This window comes from Bos mutus, chromosome 15 (genome assembly GCF_027580195.1).
Source record: "Bos mutus isolate GX-2022 chromosome 15, NWIPB_WYAK_1.1, whole genome shotgun sequence".
Taxonomy (NCBI): domain Eukaryota; kingdom Metazoa; phylum Chordata; class Mammalia; order Artiodactyla; family Bovidae; genus Bos; species Bos mutus.
The window spans coordinates 43397463-43418842 of NC_091631.1; the positions used below are offsets into that span (position 1 = coordinate 43397463).

The window sequence follows — 21380 nt, forward strand, 5'->3', positions numbered from 1 at the left end:
TATCCAGTATCTTTATTTTACAGTCAGTTCAATCGATCTGATATACACATTGGCAGCTACAAAAGCTTTTTTTTGTTGTTGTTCATTTTCACAAACACAGGTGCTCAACTGTATTTATCTTACCCTGGACTGCTGTATCTCTCAGTCTGCTTTATCATTTATCAAAGCAACCAATATTCTGTGGTGTATGTTCTAGGCCCTGGTAAGTTACTTTCTAGAAAAATGTCTCTAATTAGAGAATCAGTTTTAAAAGGGGGGAAGTTAACTAAGGATTAAAACTCAATAAGAGAAATTCTACACAAGTTATTTTGATAGATGTTCCCCTGAAACTGGTACAATCTCTGTAGTCAACTGCCTCCTCATCAACCTACCAAGGTGGGAGAGCTTGGCTGGTGTTCACATGGAATGCCATGTGTTGCTGGTGTTCTGAAATGCCCAGAGCAATGGGTCAAATTATCAGAAGGAGAGAAAGCTGATAGCTCTATATATATTTGTTTGCTGCTGCTGCTGCTGAGTCGCTTCAGTCGTGTCTGACTCTGTGCAACCCCATAGATGGCAGCTGACCAAGCTCCCCCGTCCCTGGGATTCTCCAGGCAAGAACACTGGAGTGGGTTGCCATTTCCTTCTCCAATGTGTGAAAGTGAAGTCACTCAGTTGTGTCAGACTCTTAGCGACCCCATGGACTGCAGCCTACCAGGCTCCTCCATCCATGGGATTTTCCAGGCAAGAGTACTGGAGTGGGGTGCCATTTCCTTCTCCAATGCATGAAAGTGAAAAGTCAAAGTGAAGTCGCTCAGTTGTGTCCGACTCTTAGTGACCCCATGGACTACAGCCTACCAGGCCCCTCCGTCCATGGGATTTTCCAGGCAAGAGTACTGGAGTGGGGTGCCATTGCCTTCTCCGATATATTTGTTTAGAATGTACTATATGGATTCAGAAACAGTCAGCTTTAACAGTGAACATAACCCTAAGGTGGTCTTTGCTTTCTGGAAATGAAGATGATTATTCAATCAGCTGAAGGCAAAAACAATACAGAATTTGAATCTAGAGAAAATAGTATAGATGATCTTATTTGCAAAGCAAAAGCAGAGACACAGATGTAGAGAACAAATACAGGGGTATCAAGAGGGCAGCGGGAGTGGCAGCAATTAGGAGACTGAGACTGACTTATATACACTATTGATATTACATATAAAATAGATAACTATTGAGAACATATTGTACAGCATAGGGAACTCTACTTAATGCACTTTGGTGACCTGAACGGGAAGGAAATCCAAAAGGGAGAGGATATATGTACATTTATGGGTGATTCATTCTGCTGTACAGTAGAAATTAACACAACATTGAAAAGAATCATACTCCAATAAAAATTAATTTTAAAAAACAGTATGGAATTGTTTCAGTTTATGGGAAGATAAAAAAAGAGTAAAAAGAGAGCCAATGTAGCACTTATTCTTCTTGCTGCTTAGGGGATCAAACTATACAGTTAACCACCATTTTAAGACTTTTACATGTGATGCTACTCCTCTACTTGTCTTGCTGTCACACAAGTGAAATTACTATAGTTCAGTTTGGGGCAAAAATATTTTCCTTGTCCAGGCTCCAGTTAAATAGTATTCTCCTCTCCCAATTCATGTGAATGACAAGAACACTGCAGACACCAAGTCTCCTAAGTATGGTCTCTACCAGTAGCATCTGAACATATAAATTTAATTCTTTTAAAGTATAATTTATATAAACAATAAAATCTGCATTAGCCAAAGTATTTAATAATTTAGCATATGCGCATTGCGCTCATGCTCAGTCATGTCCGACTCTTTGCAACCCTATGTACTGTAGCCTTCCAGGCTCCTTTGCCCATAGGATTCTCCAGGCAAGAACACTGGAGTGGGTTGCCATCCTCCAGAGGATCTTCCTGACCCAGGGATTGAACCCGCATCTCCTGCATTGCAGGCAGATTCTTTACCCTCTGAGCCACCTGGGAATTTAGAGTTCTGGTTAACTCAATTCTCTGACATAACTTAGAGGTCACCAGATAATACCTTTTTCACCAGCCTTGCTTGTGATGAAAAATCATCCTACATGTCCAAATCCATGGTGCTGCCCTAACTAGCAGGTTTTAGCCAACATAATCAAATCCAGCTTTGCTACCCCAAGACACTGCTCTATGCTGCACAGATGCTGTTCGGCGCAAGTAATGCACTGCTGCACAGTATTGCCCCAGTCTCTAGATTCTTACTCATCTACTGCAATCTCATTGATACTGCGTGAGAAGATTCTTTATAAAATGGTCCAAACTCACTGACTATATCAAAGTAGCCTCCCCCATAAAAAACAAAATTATTGTCTTAACAAAATGACATTATATGCTAATTATGTTGGTGTCTATGTCTAGTAGAAAATAATGCCCATAACCTAATTTTGAAATGTGGAGAATTTAAAATTTAAAAACATGAAAATTAGAGAGTTTCCATGTATAGTGTATCTAAAAGGTTTCTAAGACTGGTGTAGGGATGGCAACTCAGATTCAGAATAAACAAGTAAACTTACTGTACACCAACACTCTGAAGGAAGTCAAAATGAAGAGAGTTCAAAACTATTTATAGATAATACCTTTTTATATTTATAGAGATCAGAGAAGAACTGAACCACTGCACTAACAGAAAGATAGTCTCTGGCAAAATATAATCCTGTCCTTAATATAGACACTAATTTCACAGAATATAACTTGCTATAAAAATTCTGCTCTAGAAAAATCAACTTTTAACAAGTTGAATAACACAATTTTCTTTTACTCAGGTATCCTTTTACTCAGGTTTGTATCTGAGGAATTTTTAAAGTCAGTCCTTAAATTAGCCAATCCCTCAAAATCTCTATTTTTTGAATCATTTGGGTTTTGACACAGACATCTTATCTTTCTTCACTGGAAGGGGGTTCTCTACCAAATACATAAGAGTAACTGATGGGAACAAATAGATGTTAAAACCCAGTAGGCTTGGTCTTATGCTATTCAGTAAGTTTCCTCACAGAGAATTTTGTAAAGTGACTTATATTTTATTGTTGCTTTAAGCATATTAAAATACCTTTATAAATCCATACACACACACAAAAATCTGCTGCACTCAGATTTGTTGCACTCAGATTGGGAGGTTAATATAATCAGGTTAATACGTTAAAAAGAACTTGACACAGAAATTATTAATGAGTAGAACAAGGTCACTACTTCTGAGGTGAGGTCACTTACAAAGAATGCACAAATAAAATTAAGGTTGACTTTTATTTACTTGACTATCTTCTTACATTGGATTCCTTTGGCAACATATCTTTAAACATTTAAAACCCTGTTTACAAGGATGCTCTGAAAGAAGCTTCAAACCATTATGCCCCTAATTGAATTCCCCAGGAGTCCAGTAAACCCAGAGGAATAAAGAAAAATCATAACATTTGCTAAATCATCTCAAAACATATTTCACTGCAAGGTTATGTGACCTCGTCTTTGAGGTTCAAAGATGAATGAGAAAGTACTACTGAATGCTTCATTATTTAGACTGAAATAAAAAAGGAATTTTACCTATTAGTGGCAAGCTAATTAAATCAGTTCAGTTTGAATTTTTCTTCCAAGTGAAATCAGACAACAAACAATAATAGCATTTTATACTATATGTGACCACTTTCTTAGAGAATAAAAGCTCTCAGGAAGAGAAAAGTATCTTTAACCAAAGACAATTATTCACAGTAAAGATATGAGAGAGAGCTGACAAAATTTGTAGTCCCGAGGGAAAGTAGCATTTTATCTGTGAATACAGAACAAATTCAAGTGGAAGAAGAGAAAGTAAAGTTTCAAGCAATCAATTAGTTACTAACATACCCTCTTCACAATTCTAATTTTACTTTAAAATACCTTTTATGATCTTTTTATTCATAGTTCCTTCATATGCTTCTGTGTTTGTTTTGACTACTAAGCAAAAACATACGGATCTTAGCATTCACGAAAGAATGTTAAATCCCTGTCTACTTACCTGGTTTGTATGTTATTCCAGGGGGGAAGAGGAATCCCTGTTGGGCAGCAGCAGCTGCTGCCAGGGTCCGCTGGTCATGTGGAAAAATTGGGATCATGAGCGGAGGCATGTGACCCTGAACCTGCTAAACAGAAGAGAGCCTATGATCAGACACAGAGCAAATGCACGCCAAGAAGTATTTGTTTTTCACTCCTGGTGGTGTGCTGGTACCCAAACAGCCACCCATTTCTAACCTCATTCCAAATCTGGTCCCAGAGAAAATTCAGGCTAACTTTATCAAATCCCTTTCAGATTCCACTGGTATACCAACGATCTAACCTCCTTGTGAATTTGCCTCATCCCTGCTTCCACTAAATTATAGTGAATGGTTTTCTTTCATCTTGACTTTTTTCTTTTATTTTCTTTCTTTCTTAAAAAACAAAGAGCCGGAAGGAATGTTTTATTCTTTCATGGTACAGTGTTGAAAGGTTTTGCCCTTTCATCAGCTTTGCATTCTGTGCTTTATTTTGAAAACTGTTACTAGTATCCTTGGTCAGAAAGTAATGTCTAATTGTTATATATTCCAAAAGCTGTAGCTCCCCAGTTTAGGTATCTTATTTCAAAGCCTTGCTGCATTATGTCAAACATATAGCCCTTCAGATTTAAGGCTACTACCTCTTGGCTCCCAATTAAACTAATATTCTTTGCCATACACACCTCGATGTAACATATAAATTGCTTGTCTGGCTAAGCAGTTTTACAGCTTTATGCACTACCATGTAGCTGAGTAATTATGGAGTTGTATTCAGAGAGCATTTCATAATAAATCCTACTATATCAAATTTCATTTGACCTCAATAAATGTATCAAAGAGCACAAAAATGCAAAACAGAAAATCTTCACTCTATATCAGTATTTGTATTCCATATAAAGAAAATAAGAACTATGACAGAATCATGTCTGTGAAAATTACATTTTAATTTCCCAGCTCCCTCCCTTACTCTATGCATGCTGTCCTGATTCCAGAATAGCATCACAGGGAGGTTTTGTACTGGCTTTCAGGGCATGATTTTATAAATTAAACTATAGGACTTTTGTTATTTAAAGATCAAAACTAGGATGTACTAACAGCAACGATCTTTAAGTTCAAATAGGGTCTTTACCCTCCTTACTAGTATAAAAAAAGCTGCATTATATCCTGTTTAAGATACAAACCTTTACTAGTAGTCTACCAACCCCAAACCCTTCCCCTGTTTAAATTCCTAAATATTCTCTTTAGGCAAAATTCCATATACTGGCTGATGACCCTGTTTAAATAGCACCAACTTGCCTTATCCTGTCCCTGTTCCCTTCACAGCCAGGGACAGATTGCAAAAATGCTCCTGTACAGGTCTAAGAGGTTTCATTTACCAACAGTTTCTCTCTAGGGAAAGCCCTAAGATGTGGGTTAATAAAGGGCAAGCAAAAAATAAACACTTTACAGTATTTCTCTGAATTCATTTCTCAGGAAAATCAACTTATAATAAAAAGGTCTTTGTGCAATTACTACCTCGCCAGTGGGGCGTGAAAGAAACTAGCTTTGGGCAGCTTTTCCTTCCATTTTAGCTGAGGTAAGCCCAAGTTTTGTACGTTTGAGTACAAACTTAGCCTGCTTAAACTGGAGCTGATCCCCTGGTGCCTAGGTCTTGCCTTTAGCCCTGAAGGAAAGCACGAGGTTTGCTGCTCAATTCCAGCTTGCAAACTTGAGATGTCAAAGATGACAGCACTGTTCTATGTCAGAAAATAAGACATGATACTTTTGTGGGTGACTATTGTTTAGTATAAGAGTATATCAAAGGAAATCACTTCATTTCATTTTAGAAATATGGTCTTAGCATATACCCAGAACACAGCACAGATGCTTCACATTCTAAAGTAAGGAAACAAAAAGTGGGGAGTCTAGGTATCAAATAAATTTTTTCTTGCCTTCTTTCAACGAATATTTATTAAATCATTATTATGTGTTATGGATCTTGAGAAGAAGCTGAAAAAATGGGGGCTATTTTGGTTGGGAGAGAGAAGATATACATTCATGCTGAAATATTTGAAAGAATTATGTATGGAAGAAGAACTTAAGTCTGAGTGACTACAAAGAACAGAACTAGGCTCAAAAGAAAGGTTTTAGGGAAGTTTAATGCAAAGAAGAATTTTCTAATAATGAGCTATTCAATAATCACTGTGATTAAAGAGGTTCTTTGTGCCATTTTCCTATGCGTGTGTGTGCTAAGATGATTCAGTCGTGTCTGACTCCTTGCCACCCTATGGACTGTAGCCCACCAGGCTCCTCTGTCCATGGGATTCTCCAGGCAGGAATACTGGAGTGGGTTGCCATGCCCTTCTCCAGGGAAGTGGTCAAGTAACGGCTGTATACTCATATGCCACAGATACTTAAAGGATAGACATAACTTAAACTCTAATTAGATAATGACCTATGGTGCATTTTCGACTTTATAATTCTACGTTTGTTTAAAAGTCGGTGTTAGGAAGATAATGTCATATAGTCATTCCTCCATTCATTCAACACATTTATTCAGAATCTACTATGTCTACAAAGGCTTTGTTGTCAAATGAATCTGAAGCTTAAATCTATACAGTGTCATTTACTTGGCAGTGTGATCTTGAACAGTTACTCAGCCTTCCTGAGTCTATTTTCTCATGTAAAAACCAAAGCTAATGTGTACTAACGTAGCTGGTAGTTAGCAGCGTGGTTATTGTGAGGATTAAATAAACAAGAAAAGTAATGCTTGGGGCATGGTGACTAGCGTTTAATAGACACTCAGTAAATATTAGATCCTTAGTTTTTCTTATCCAGTTTGCTATTCAGTACTAGAAATTTATCAAACTACTAAAGAACTAATACAAGAAACAGTGGATCTTAACCCATAACTCTACTTCAAATAAGAAAACATGAGTCAAATAAATAATTCAGTTTGGCAGGCAGAGGCTTGTTTGTTTTTAGCAGACCCATGTCTCACAGAGCATTATCTTCTCCTAAATATCCAGAACACGAAGGAAAAAAAAAAAAAAGGTGGGATTAAAAGGCTCATTTGAAGATGTAATTTGGGATCCTTAGTGTTATTCATTAAACAGCATCTGAAAACATAATTTTATTTTTACATTGGAGCCCAAGCTCTTCAGATCTTCGGCATAAGGGCATCAATGGCAATCAGGTATCAGACTTTAATGATTAAAACTTGGTGTCTGAAGATATTTCCTTTGTAGCTAGCTATGTAACTGAGAGACTAAAGTTAACTAATTAAGGTCATTTTTAACATTAAAGAGCTGTAGGTGTTTCATACTAACGTAAGCTGTAAGAACTTAGGGAAGTTCTTTTCTGTCCACCATCCTCTACATAACAGGATATTTTAGAAAGTTTCAATGCTGTGAGGTAAGAGGCAGTTTCAATAAACTGAGAAACAAAGTAAATAAGGAGGGGGACAGAAGGTATTGTGAAAACAATGACAATGATGGAATCACAGACTTGAAGTGGAGCTTGGAGTTTATCTAACCTAGTAGTTCTCGAAGTGTGGTACCCAACCAGCAGCATCAGCAATACCTGAGAGTTTTTAAAAAAGCAAATTATCGGACTCCAGCCCAGACCTATGAAACAGAAACTCTGGGGGTTGGGGCCAACAGTCTAGAATGTAGACTAAAATTTAATCCAGAGAGGAGATTCTCAAACTTTTGTGGACTTTGGAATCATCTGGAGGGCTTGTTCAAACAAAAATTATTTGATCCCATTCTCAGAAATCAGTAGATCTGAGGTGGGAACCTGAGTTTACTGTTCTAACAAGTTCCTAGGTGAAGCTAGTTAGTGCTGTTGGTTCAAGGACCATTCTTTGAGAGTCACTAATCCAGTTCAAATCTCACAATTTACATTAGGGAACCAGGTGGCTTGAGAAGGTAAAACTGAGGTCACACTGTCTGCGACAGACCTGGATCTAGAGTCCAGAACTTCTGCACCCTGTTCAGTGCTTTTTCCATTATATCGCATGGACTTCAGTAAAAGAAAAACAAGAAATCATACATGTACATTCTCTGCATAGAGAAAATCTGAAGTGCTGCAACTGAAAATAATTGTATATTTCAGAGATGTGTCTCTGAATATAGATACTAGGGAGTATAGATACTGTGATGTTCAGTTTCAGTCTGTTTCTTCTCTTATTTTGTACCTACACATTGATCTCAAATTTGTCATCAATTCCAATTAATGCGTTAGCAATAATCATTTAGATCCAAATGATAAAGTTGACCTTATTTTAAGTAAAATAATGATGTGCAAATTCAAAATGCCTTCATTAAATATAAGCCAAAATATCCACTAGCCAGTTAGAACCCAGGCTGAGAAACGATGAAAAGCTCCTCTTATATCTCTAATTACAGAAATCATCATCATCATCACAGCAACTAATATTTTCCAGTATTTCCTCTATGTCAAGCATATGGGAAAGTGATTTAAATGCTCCATCTCATTTAATTCTCAAAATTTTATCAGGTACCTACTGTTACTGTCCTCATTTATTTAATGAGAAAGAGAAACCAGTGAGAAATTAGGTAACACGGTCACTTAAAAAGTGATGGAGCCAAGATTCAAGGCCAGGTATGTCAGGCTCAAATCCTATACTTTTAAGTACTATATTAAGCATAAAGTCATCTTTTGCTAAATATAATTGTGAATTTACATGCGGTTATAATAAATAATACAAAAGATCCCATGTATACCTGACTCAGTTTCTCCCAATGATGAAACTTGAAAAATTATAGAACAATGTCACAACCAGGACACTGACATTGACACAATCCAACAGCCTTACTCAGATTTCGCCAATGGGATACCATTTCTAAAAAATTATGTGTCATAAAAGGTAGCACACGTAATTAAAGTTCTGTGGATACTTCCAACTACCACCTTTCATACAAAGTTCACCAGTATGACCTAGTGCAAATAAAGTGAGTGGAAATCATGAATTAAAGCAATAATTTCCCCTTTCAGAACTTTCCATTTATTTTACTTACTAGAAGATTATTGGTTGAAGGTGGGACAAAAATGGAAAGCAAGAACCAGGTGGGTGGGGGAGGTAAGGAAAGAGGATTTGGTGGCCATACAAGCATCACATAAGCATCTAAAATATTTTTCTTCTATGGAAGTTGTGAATTAAGTCTACTGCACTGCATATCAGTGCCTAAGGAAGATAAAGAATTTTGATAAAAGAGAAAAGTCCCATCCTGCTCTGAAGAATGTAAGCCTGCCTTTCCTTTATCATCCCATCATCTTATTTTCCCATTTGGTAACACGCCAGGAAAGGCAGTCACATTGTAAACAGCAAGTTCCAAAAATATTTTACTAAAGAATAAGAAATAATAGAATTCCATCAAAGAGTGACCAGTCTCCACATGTCTTTTTCAAGAAGTTATCAAAATTTCAAACAGCATCTTTTTTTCTTGAAAGTGCAGTTTTCCCTTAGCCCAAATTCAGATTCTTTAATTATCCCATGTGCTGTGCTATGCTTAGTTGCTCAGTCGTGTCCAGCTCTTTGTGACCCTAAGAACTATACCCAATCAGGCTCCTCTGTCCATGGGATTTGTCAGGCAAGAATAGTGGAGTGGTTGCCATTTCCTTCTTCGGGGATCTTCCTGACCCAGGGATTGAACTTGGGTTTCCTGTGTATCCTGCACTGCAGGTGGATTCTTTACCTGCTGAGCCATAATTATCCCATGTGTGTATGTCCGATGCTTTGCGACACAGTGGGCTGTAGCCTGCCAGGCTCCTCTGTCAGTGGAATTCTCCAGGCAAGAATACTGGAGTGAGTTGCCATTGCCTTCCCCAGGGGACCTTCCAGACTCAGGGATTGAACTCAGGTCTCCTGCATTGTAGGCAGATTCTTTACCGTCTGAGCTACTAGGGAAGCCCCCCAAATATCCCATCAGTTCAGTTCAGTTCAGTCGCTCATTTGTGTCCGACTCTTTGTGACCCCATGAATCGCAGCACGCCAGGCCTCCCTGTCCATCGCCAACTCCCGGAGTTCACCCAAACCCACATCCATCGAGTCGGTGATGCCATCCAGCCATCTCATCCTCTGTCGTCCCTTTCTCCTCCTGCCCCCAATCCATCCCAGCATCAGAGTCTTTTCCAATGAGTCAACTGTTTGCATGAGGTGGCCAAAGTACTGGAGTTTCAGCTTTAGCATCATTCCTTCCAAAGAACACCCAGGGCTGATCTCCTTTAGAATGGACTGGTTGGATCCCCTTGCAGCCCAAGGGACTCTCAAGAGTCTTCTCCAACACCACAGTTCAAAAGCATCAATTCTTCAGCGCTCAGCTTTCGTCACAGTCCAACTCTCACATCCATATATGACCACTGGAAAAACCATAGCCTTGACTAGATGGACCTTTGTTGGCAAAGTAATGTCTCTGCTTTTCAATATGCTATCTAGGTTGGTCATAACTTTTCTTCCAAGGAGTAAGCGTCTTTTAATTTCATGGCTGCAGTCACCATCTGCAGTGATTTTGGAGCCCAAAAAAATAAAGTGACATTATTTCCATTGTTTCCCCATCTATTTCCCTTGAAGTGATGGGACCAGATGCCATGATCTTCGTTTTCTGAATGTTGAGCTTTAAGCCAGCTTTTTCACTCTCCTCTTTCACTTTCATCAAGAGGCTTTTTAGTTCCTCTTCACTTTCTGCCATAAAGTTGGTGTCATCTGCATATCTGAGGTGATTGATATTTTTCCCGGCAATCTTGATTTCAGCTTCTGCTTCTTCCAGTCCAGCATTTCTCATGATGTACTCTGCATATAAGTTAAATAAGCAGGGTGACAATATACAACCTTGACATACTCCTTTTCCTATTTGGAACCAGTCTGTTGTTCCATGTCCAGTTCTAACTGTTGCTTCCTGACCTGCATACAGGTTTCTCAAGAGGCAGGTCAGGTGGTCTGGTATTCCCATCTCTTGAAGAATTTTCCACAGTTTATTGTGATCCACACAGTCAAAGGCTTTGGCATAGTCAATAAAGCAGAAATAGATGTTTTTCTGGAACTCTCTTGCTTTTTCAATGATCTAGCGGATGTTGGCAATTTGATCTCTGGTTCCTCTGCCTTTTCTAAAACCAGCTTGAACATCTGGAAGTTCATGGTTCACGTATTGCTGAAGCCTGGCTTGGAGAATTTTGAGCATTACTTTACCAGCGTGTGAGATGAGTGCAGAAGAACTGTACAAAAAAGATCTTCACGACCCAGATAATCACGATGGTGTGATCACTCACCTAGAGCCAGACATCCTGGAATGTGAAGTCAAGTGGACCTTAGAAAGCATCACTATGAACAAAACTAGTGGAAGTGATGGAATTCCAGTGGAGCTATTTCAAATCCTGAAAGATGATGCTGTGAAAGTGCTGCACTCAATATGCCAGCAAATTTGTAAAACTCAGCAGTGGCCACAGGACTGAAAAAGGTCAGTTTTCATTCCAATCCCAAAGAAAGGCAATGCCAAAGAATGCTCAATCATCCCGTAGGTAGAAGTAAAACTGATTTTGTTGATATAAAGAGTAAAACTTAATTTAACCAAAAATAATGTCTGAGCATAAAAGTGCATTATTTTTTATTGCTTTGGAAGTCACCAATAACTGGGTATGTAATTGGAACGACTAATGAGAATCCAGGAACCCTGTCATAGGTGGAGCTAGTCAGTGTATCAGGAAAGAAGCAAACTATATCCCTTAAAGCCTAACTGCCCGTTAATTCTAAACTTCCACAATCCCAGACCAAAGCATTTCCCTTTTGCAGAGGGTGAGGAACACATTCTCGATCAAATAGGCTATATGCCCAGAAATTTTAATTGCTAGGGTGTAACTCACATCTTTTAGACAATCGAGACAGCAGCAGATGCACGTGAAACACTTAGGTTCTGTCTCTTTCTATTCGTAAAACAGCATTGTTGCATCAACACTTATGCCCTTTGTTTTCTCTGTGCTAAGTTGATGATGCCATTTTTTGCCATCTGCCCCAGAGCTTCATTAAAGATACATGAATGGGCTAACTGGCCTGATATCTTGTGAGGAACAGGTGCTATTGTTTGTCCCTGAAGACTTGCACTAAAGATATGACTCAGAATACTTGAGAAAGAGCATCTGCAGCAGTCAGTCAGAAAGCAACTTGGCAGAGACCTGGCTACGTGCTAATATGCAAACAGAGTGACACTCAGGGGGGCTCATTTTCTTTCATGAGGATTATTTAACTTTTCTTAGTGACAGGAAATAAGTATTTGTATTGAAAATCATGAACAATATTAATGTCTATTACCTAGTTAAAGACAGTGAGCAAGTGAAGATCTTTTTAATGCCTTATTTCTAGAAAATCATTCCTCATGTGATTTAATTGGAGAAAGCTTCCTTAATCTGTTGGAAGGAATGTTTCCAATGTTTGTAAATCATGAAGGAGGGAGGGGAAGACAGAGACAAAAAATACAAGAGAGAAAGAGCAATTAGAGGGAGACGCAGGGCGTAAAGAAAGATAGAAAGGGTGGGGGTGGGGGTGAGGAATTTCCTTAAAGGCCATATTCTTATTGCAAAGAGTAGCTGAGTTATTTGCATAAAGTGTTACCATTATAAAAGCTGTACAGTCTAGAGTGAAAGAAATAAAGTCCCCAGAACCTTACATGAAAAGCCTTCAAGGCATGGAGGTATCTTCTTACTGCCAAAAAATGCATGCCAAATCTCAGCTATTTCTGGAGAGTTAGGAGGGAAAGGGTCTCATTTGATAGGATAAATAATGCTTTAAAACAAACCCTTTAGTTGCAAAACTTTTTTTTTGTCTAAATTTTTAAGATTTTGTTTTTCCCTGACTTAAAAAGCATAAAGCAGTAGTCAACATATTGACCATAGTTTGAAGTATCCAAAGGAGCTTAGCCTACCTGACTATTCTCTAATTGTTTCAATTCATTAATCATCTGTCACCAAGTAAATTGAGGGTCTTGAATAGCCTGTGACACTTATATTGCTCTATGCCCATTGCTCTTATCACAGGGCTAAGGACATACATAGTAGGCATTTTGTGCCAACTAATAAACAGGAGAACCATCGAGGACCCAAGAACTGGTTTTCCGAGCACTAATTTCCATGGGTAATATTATTGTTAATATAACTGCAAAAAGTATAGAGCTCTAGCTGTCCTCATTATAGAAGAAGGTTTAAGAATGATGTTTAAATAAATTTTGATATCACTTTGTCTGCTTTTCATTTGTCTTATTTAGCAAATCTCTAGCTGGTACCGCTCATGGTGGATTGCAAATCCTTGCTTATAGAGAATCTGACTAGCTCTAGCAGGAGAATAATCAAACTGATATTTTATCAGGAGCAATTATGAGACACAAAGTTTCTGAGTCTTTAAGAACACAGAGTCCAATCTTCCTAGATGTTTCCCACCAACATCCAATGGATAATAACTGTACAAATGATATAAGAAAAATATTCTGCTTTATTTGTTTGTTGAAGGCAAGACATTTTCTCTCTCAAACTCCCACAAGCATAACATGCAAAACACTTTGTTACCATTCATCTTTCATACAACGCAATTTATTTTCCTGGAATGTTGATTACTATTGTCACCAATCTTTTCAAAATCTTCACTAAAGGGCCAGGAAAATCACTAGAAAGGTAGAACAAACTAAAGATGTTGCAGTTTAAGGGCATCCTTTTTAAAAACTCAGCTTTAGTCTTTCAAAGTCATGTCTTTGAAGATTAATGAATAGCCAACCTTTTCTTTATGTATATTATATTTAAAAAGTTAATTTCAAGGAAAAGAATGGAAAATGGCTTCACTAGTTTACTTGTCTTTACTAATTTACACTATTAAATATATCTAATAAAATATCTGAAATATTCATAGGAAGAATGGAGATGATACATTTCATCCCACCTTCACTACCAAGAGTAAGGCATGCAAACAAAGCAACTCTTTTTATAGGTGGGTCTTAAAAGACAGCTATTTCAAATCCACTTCACAGTTCAGTACTTTCCAGCTCCCTATCTTGATTACACAGGAGGAGAATGATCTTTGAGAGTAACAGTACAATGGCTCCATTTATCAGATCAATAGCACATATTTAAAAAATCTTCTTTAGGTGTATATTCAGAGAGAAATGTTAATAGCCCTGAAAGGGCCAATTCTTTGCACATCCTTTGTGTTAACATCTTTTCATATTTTCAGCATACTGTATACACGCTGCTCTACTTGTATTTTCGAAAATGGGCAAGTATCTCATTAATCTACCAGGATCATCAGTAGTCAAACATCATTACTTTATCTCTTATTCATTTGTACATGTTCTGTTTAAATAATGAATTTTCAATGAAAACAACATGGATGTGGTACTAACGTAATCATGATTTTTAGCATTTCTTACTTATATGTCCCCTTGCTGCTGCTGCTGCTAAGTCACTTCAGTCGTGTCCGACTCTGTGTGACCCCAGAGACGGCAGCCTACCAGGCTCCCCCATCCCTGGGATTCTCCAGGCAAGAACACTGGAGTGGGTTGCCATTTCCTTCTCCAGTGCATGAAAGTGAAAAGTGAAAGTGAAGTCGCTCAGTCGTGTCCAACTCAGCGACCCCATGGACTGCAGCCTACCAGGCTCCTCCGTCCATGGGATTTTCCAGGCAAGAGTATTGGAATGGGGTGCCATTGCCTTCTCCGATATGTCCCCTTACTCCCTGAAATAAAGAGTTCCACATGTATAAAATGACCTCTTGGGTCCCTAAGAGACACGTTACTCTGTAAAGTAAGTCAGTAGTGCCTGTCTTCATTCAACTATTCAATAGCTTTTACTGAGCACCTAGCACTGTCAATCCTAAAGGAAATCAGTCCTGAATATTCATTGGAAGGACTGATGCTGAAGCTGAAGCTCCAATACTTTGGCCACCTGATGCAAAGAACTGACTCATTGGAAAAGACCCTATTGCTGGGAAAGACTGAAGATGGGAGGAGAAGGGGACGACAGAGGATGAGATGGTTGGACGGCATCACTGACGCAATGGACATGAGTGTGAGCAGGCTCCAGGAGTTGGTGATGGACAGGGAAGCCTGGCGTGCTGCAGTCCATGGGGTCATGAAGCCGGCCACGACTGAGCGACTGAACTGAACTGAGCACTATCTGCCCAGAACTATGCTGAGCCCTAGGAACAAAAAGATGCCTTAGAGAAGCCCATAGCTTTATCAGGTAGAAATGTTAAGTTTGCTTTCACTTATGCAGTAGTATAAATCATCCAATTTGTCAGCTTACTTTGGAAAGTGGTCAACAGAGGAAGATTTGCTTAAAAAGAAAAATAAATTACAACAAAAATTCCATTACATAGCTTTCCATAGTCTTCCTATAGTTTAAAACCAAGAAAAATTTTGAGAGTATTTATGAGGACAAAAGTCAGATTACTTTATAAAATGGATGACAAATGTTAATTAAATGTGTTTAAATTATCTTACTATGTTTTAAGAAACTCTCACCAGGAGGGAAGTAGAATGTCCTAGCCATAAAGAAATTAATAAAACATGTTATGCAAAAGTAAAATTTATGATTCATTTGGAATTAGATATGTACCACCTTTTCAATCCATACAAATGCATAATCTTGTCAATTAAATATTATTGTTAAGGTCTAGTAGTATGTTAAAATCACTTTAAAGTGCAACTAAGGAAAATTCATGTGTGTTTATTACTCCTTAAGGATCTATTAGTGGGTATTTTATTCAGATTCGTGCTGTAAAATCTGCATAAACTCAGCATATTGTTATCCCCATGTGTGCATTTGTTTGGTTAAAGCAGAACAGCAAATCTCAATTTTTGCAACTTCTGGAAAAGTCAAGAGAACTAAAACAGTCTTAATTTTAATCAGATACAAACAGTTATCACTACAGAAGTGAAGAGTTGACTATTATGCAAACAGTCACAGTTAGTGGTCACCAGGCCATCACAGAAGACTGAGCTAGTCAATTACTTTAGATATTTCCAAAGACTAGTGAAGATGAATGTTTCTTATTCCACCCTGTCTTATTTCCACAGAAATATGAAACGTATTAGAGACTAATGATTGTTGTTCTCAAATGGAAACCCCATTAAATACACAATGATCAAAGTGTTTTGCCAAGATGGAAATTAATTTTTTAATCTTGTATAAGTGCCACATAAATATAGTAACATTGTGAAGAATGTGGCATTTCTTTGTTTGTAACAACCAAATTCAGACATAAACATTTCATAAACTTTTGACCTGTAATGAAGGCAATCTGGCTTTTACCCCTGAAGTATTTTACACAGCCTTACTCTGTTAGCAATGACCAGAGTTCAATTATTAAATTCCTCCTCCAGAAATGCAGGTTTACATCTTAAACTACTGTTTTTATTAAAATATGCACAAGCAACCTAAAGGAAGGGACTTTGCGTCTTAGTAAAACTCCTTGTCTTGTACAGAGTAGAGATTCAACAAATGTTTATAATACAAATGCATTAAAAAAATTTTCATTCTCTGTTATTCAAAAAATCAGCTACAATACTTTTGATAATTTTTAAATCTTCTGAACCAATTTGAAGTCCTTTTATCATTTGGAGGCCTCAAATCAAGGCAATAGGAATATACCTCTGTTTCAAACATACTTCATTGCAGTGATCTTTTCTTTTGGTATGCCACAGTCTGACTTTAAAGTCCACTTGTTGTTAAGAAAAATATAAAAATTGATTTGGTTCATTTATTTGAAGATATTTTTAATGGCTGAGCTCTCCTAGTAGATCTGTTGAAATTCTTCTATAGTATAATTTAGAGATGCCTCTAAACTTCTCTAATAATTTCATCATCATCAATTTTCTGACAAATGATAAACTGTTCTCATCAGAAGAGCCAGGGATACAGTTTTTCAAAATATTAAAAAAGTTTGTTTTATCACAGTGGACTGGTTATGCAATACAGAACAAATGACAGAAAAACATTTAAGCAACACCTAACAAGGAGAGCAGAAACAGTTTCATCTTTAGCTAGGACGACTGAGAAACATAAACTCTGAACAGAACATAAATAAGATGTCTAAGCTATTGACAGCTGGGTCCCAGTCACGGCAAGATAACCCTCCCTGGACACATCAGTGAGAGACCATGCCTGTATGTGTTCAGGGGTGCAGAGAGGTAAAGTAAAGGGAACTTTATAAGAAATAAACACTGAGTAAAGGCATAAACAGGATTCCTTAGTGGCTCAGGCAATAAAGAATCTTCTACAATGCCAGAGATGCGGGTTTGGTCCCTGGGTCTGGAAGATCTCCTGGAGAAGAGAATGGCTACACACTCCAATATTCTTGCCTGGAGAATTCCATGGACAGAGGAGCCTGGCAGGCTACATGGGGTCGCAAAGAGTTGGACATGACTGAGCAACTAAGACATTTTTTTCAAAGGCATGAATAGTGGCCATAGCCACAAATCAAACAGCCTTCAGGTTTTGGTGGCTCAGATGGTAAAGCAACTGCCTACAATGCAGGAGACCCAGGTTCAATCCCTGGGTTGGGAAGATCTCTTGGAGAAGGAAATGGCAACCCACTCCAGTATTCTTGCCTGGAAAATCCCATGGACAGAAGGGCCTGGTAAGCAAAAGTGCATGGGGTCACAAAGAGTCAGATATGACTGAGCAACTTCACTTTCACTTTCAGGCCTTTTTACAGCAAAAAGTTAAAGACATGCAACTGTAATTCATTTTGTAATGTAACCTACAAATCCTGTCCACTCTCAGCATGCACACTTATACACATACACACACTCATCCACATACACTCACACACACTTCTACACCTGCTGCCCCAACTAAATGTACATCAACACTGAAGCCGATATAAGGACAAGCTAACAAGCTGTTTCAAAGGAGCAGTTTTTTTTTAATTTTTGTATGTTATTTAGTACTATGTTCATATTCGGAGAAGGCAATGGCACCCCACTCCAGTACTCTTGCCTGGAAAATCCCACAGACCCACGGACAGAGGAGCCTGGTGGGCTGCAGTTCATGGGGTCGCTAGGAGTCGGACACGACTGAAGTGACTTAGCAGCAGCATGTTCATATTAAATAACTTAGATACACTAAAGAAACGTTCCTATTAAAGAAGATAACATCCAAGTTCCTTAGCCTGGGCTGGCATTGAAATCACCACAGAACATATTCTTAACATACCTTTCAAACCTCTTTCTTACTATCATTTCCCCTCTTTCCCCTCTTGCTTTCAGTAGCTTCTAAGTTTCTGCATGACATTTTTTTTCACTTATGTAGAATGACCTTTCCTTTCCCCCTTGTTGTCCCAAATCTGACCTACCCTTTGAAGTTCAGCTCAGACTCCTCTATGAAAATTCCCTAAGTATAAATTTATTTTCCTCTGTCAACACTACATTGCATACACTGTGCTGAATTATTTAATGGTTTTCAGTTATTTTACACCATTTTAGGCACTGGGGACCCAGAGGTAGACAAAATTCCTTCCCTACCACTATCTCCTAGGAAAGACAGACAATATACAAATGGATGTAATATGTATATATGTGTGTGTATACACACACCCATGACAAAATATATATTAAATATAACAAATGCCTGTTGAGAATAGATGCTATGAAGAAAATAGAGTAAGATAATGAGATAGAGTTTGAAGGGTAGAGGGTGAGTAGCAGGAGGTAGTCAGTAGGCAGTAGTGAGGACTCTTTTGGATATGGGGTGGTCAAGAAATGTTTCTCTGAGGAAACAATATAGCATAGGGTTAAATGACCTAAAGTTGCAAGAGACCTCATTTAGGTTTATAAAAATGACTCTGGTTGCTGTGAGAAAAATTGACTCAGAATGAAAGCAGAGAGACCAGCAGTTCAAAAACGGGGATAACAGTAAACTTTTCCCATCTTATATATCCTCTCTGCTCAAGCAGAAGGAAGATACCTTGCAGATAAATTTGTAGCATGCTCCTAGGACACTGCCTCCAAATATGAAAGGCAAAGAGTCATTATCTAACTGACTAATTAACTGATTGACTAAAACAGACCTTTCCAGTGATTTCATGGGACAAGAAGTATATCACTTACAAACACGTGCACCTTTTTATGCTGATAGGAGAGAAGAGTATAAGGAATTAAAATCTAAGTGGCTACTGCTGAATCTGTAATTACTACTGTAATTCTTTTCCCCAAACATTATGTCTGAATAAAATTTTTAAGCAGTCAAGAAATTTACTGACAAAACTAAAAATATAAATTCTTAATTCAGTCTCTGTGTGGGAAAAATAGGAATATTTAAAATGAGATTCAAGCGACCTGTCAACTTTCCCATGAGAAAAAAAAAAAAATCAACTGTTAGTAAAGATCAGAAGAGTAGAAAATTTAATATATGCAAACTGGCTCAAAACACAGGTTAAATTAAACTTCTTTTGCTTTTTTTTATTGGTAGTTGAGATTAATGTGATATTTACCAAATGAAATGGAATTTACAATACAGAGTCAGATGCTGCAGCAATTCACCTCAAATCATATTCCTTGCTGTTATAAAGAACAATAGGCCAATAGCATAATTTAAGAGTGATTAATAATAACTGATGCAATCATAGCTGAAAAGGAATAGAAAAATTTACACCCAAAATGAAACAAACTAGTCCACTCAGGTCAATAAAAAAACAAACAAAAATAACCAGAATTCAAAATGGAAAATGAACATACTGAATTTTCCACACATTCTTAAAGAAATACTACTAAGAAATTCTCATACTTCTTTGTCTTTGATTTTAATATATAAAATTTTTATTTCACTCCATCTGAAACACAGTATTATACAGCCCTTGACAACAATTCTTAATGTTGGGCAAAAAAAATAGATACAGGAGCATTGTATACATTAGATTTAAAGATAGATACAATATAAAACCTTGGGCTTCCCAGGTGTGGCTAATAGTAAAGAATCCACCTGCCAATGCAGGAGACATAAGAGACACAGGTTCAATTGCTCCTCCTCCAGGAGTTCAGGCCATGGCAACCCACTCTAGTATTCTTGCCTGGAGAATCCCACGGACAGAGGCGCCGGGAGGGCTACAGTCCATGGAGTTGCAAAGAATCGGACTTGACTGAAGCAACTTAGCACACGTGCACAATATAAAATCTTAGCCAATCTTCTGTACCATGAAAAACACCAAAGTAGTATTAAGACAGGTTTGCCCTAACCACATGATATTAAGAAAGGAAAAAGGGGGAAGAGAAAAGGAAAGGGAAGGGAAGGGAATGAGAGGAAAGAAAAGGAATGAGAGGAAAGAAAAGAAAAATATGAAAGAAAGCAAAGAAGGAAGAGAAGAAGGAAGAATCAAGCAAACAACAACCAAGCAAGAATCCTGTGGGCTTTTAAAAAAATTAGTACTGTCTTTTATATCCACAGTTTTGACCTGATTACTCTGTTCCTTGCATGTCACAAATGAAAACTTCCAACCCCCATGTTATAGGTACCTTACAAAAACTTTGTGAAGATCAAATGGTATAAGAAAAAAACTCTTCAAAGTGAAAGCTGCTATAAAAACTTTAATTGAAATGTAATTATAAAAATTAATTAAACTAAGACATATATATTCATCTTTAAACCCGAGAACTCATAAACTACTTTAAATTGAAGTTTAAACTGAAAATTGAGAAACTGTGGATTTAGGTTGCTGGCCAAGTTCATATATATACAAGGACCAATCCATGAATCCCTACTATCAGTCATTCATGACTTGGGAGACATGGGACTGAGAATAATATTATAATTTAATTGAATGTAGAGATAGACATTTTCTTCACATCAACTTGACCAGTTTTAAGACAGTTCAACTTAACTTTATGAATTTCTATGCATAAGAAAGTGAAACAAACAGAGAAATGGAACCCCCTGCATTCCCCTGACAAAAAAAGAAAAACAAACATGGCTTATGATATATGAGTCACATCATAAAGTATCTATCCATAGATTTAATTTTTGACTTTACTTCGTTTCCATGGACAGAGGAGCCTGGCAGTCTATACAGTCCATGGGGTTGCAAAGAGTCAGACAAGACTGGGCACCTAACACACACACAGAGTTTGCATTAAAATTTGAATTCCTAAAAATGTCATTACAAATTGTAAGCAGGAATTTTCATAACCCTATTACCATGTCCACAACAATCTAGAATAATGGTGATCAAAGCTACAAATAATTATTTTTAGCTCCACTTGACAATTTCCAAATATTAATGACACAAAGCTCAGCTTTGAGTCTCTAACTCTTCTTAATTTACCATTATAAAAGGTCAGGTTAGCTCCTTTAAAACTGTACTATGATTGTAGTTT

At 37.6% G+C, this 21380-nt stretch overlaps 1 protein-coding gene across 32 annotated transcripts in view; it reads right to left on the reverse strand.

Annotated features, from left to right (window-relative positions):
- The window catches only part of SOX6 (SRY-box transcription factor 6), a 719303-nt gene that overhangs the window by 141456 nt on the left and 556467 nt on the right, over nucleotides 1-21380 (reverse strand). For 25 of the 32 annotated variants that reach the window (XM_070384013.1, XM_070383997.1, XM_070384007.1 and 22 more), the window contains one exon: nucleotides 4023-4146. In XM_070384013.1, coding sequence (XP_070240114.1) covers nucleotides 4023-4146 — 124 coding nt within the window. The remainder of the gene's footprint in view (nucleotides 1-4022; nucleotides 4147-21380) is intronic. The other 7 variants (XM_070384021.1, XM_070384002.1, XM_070384029.1 and 4 more) reach the window with 1 other exon arrangement.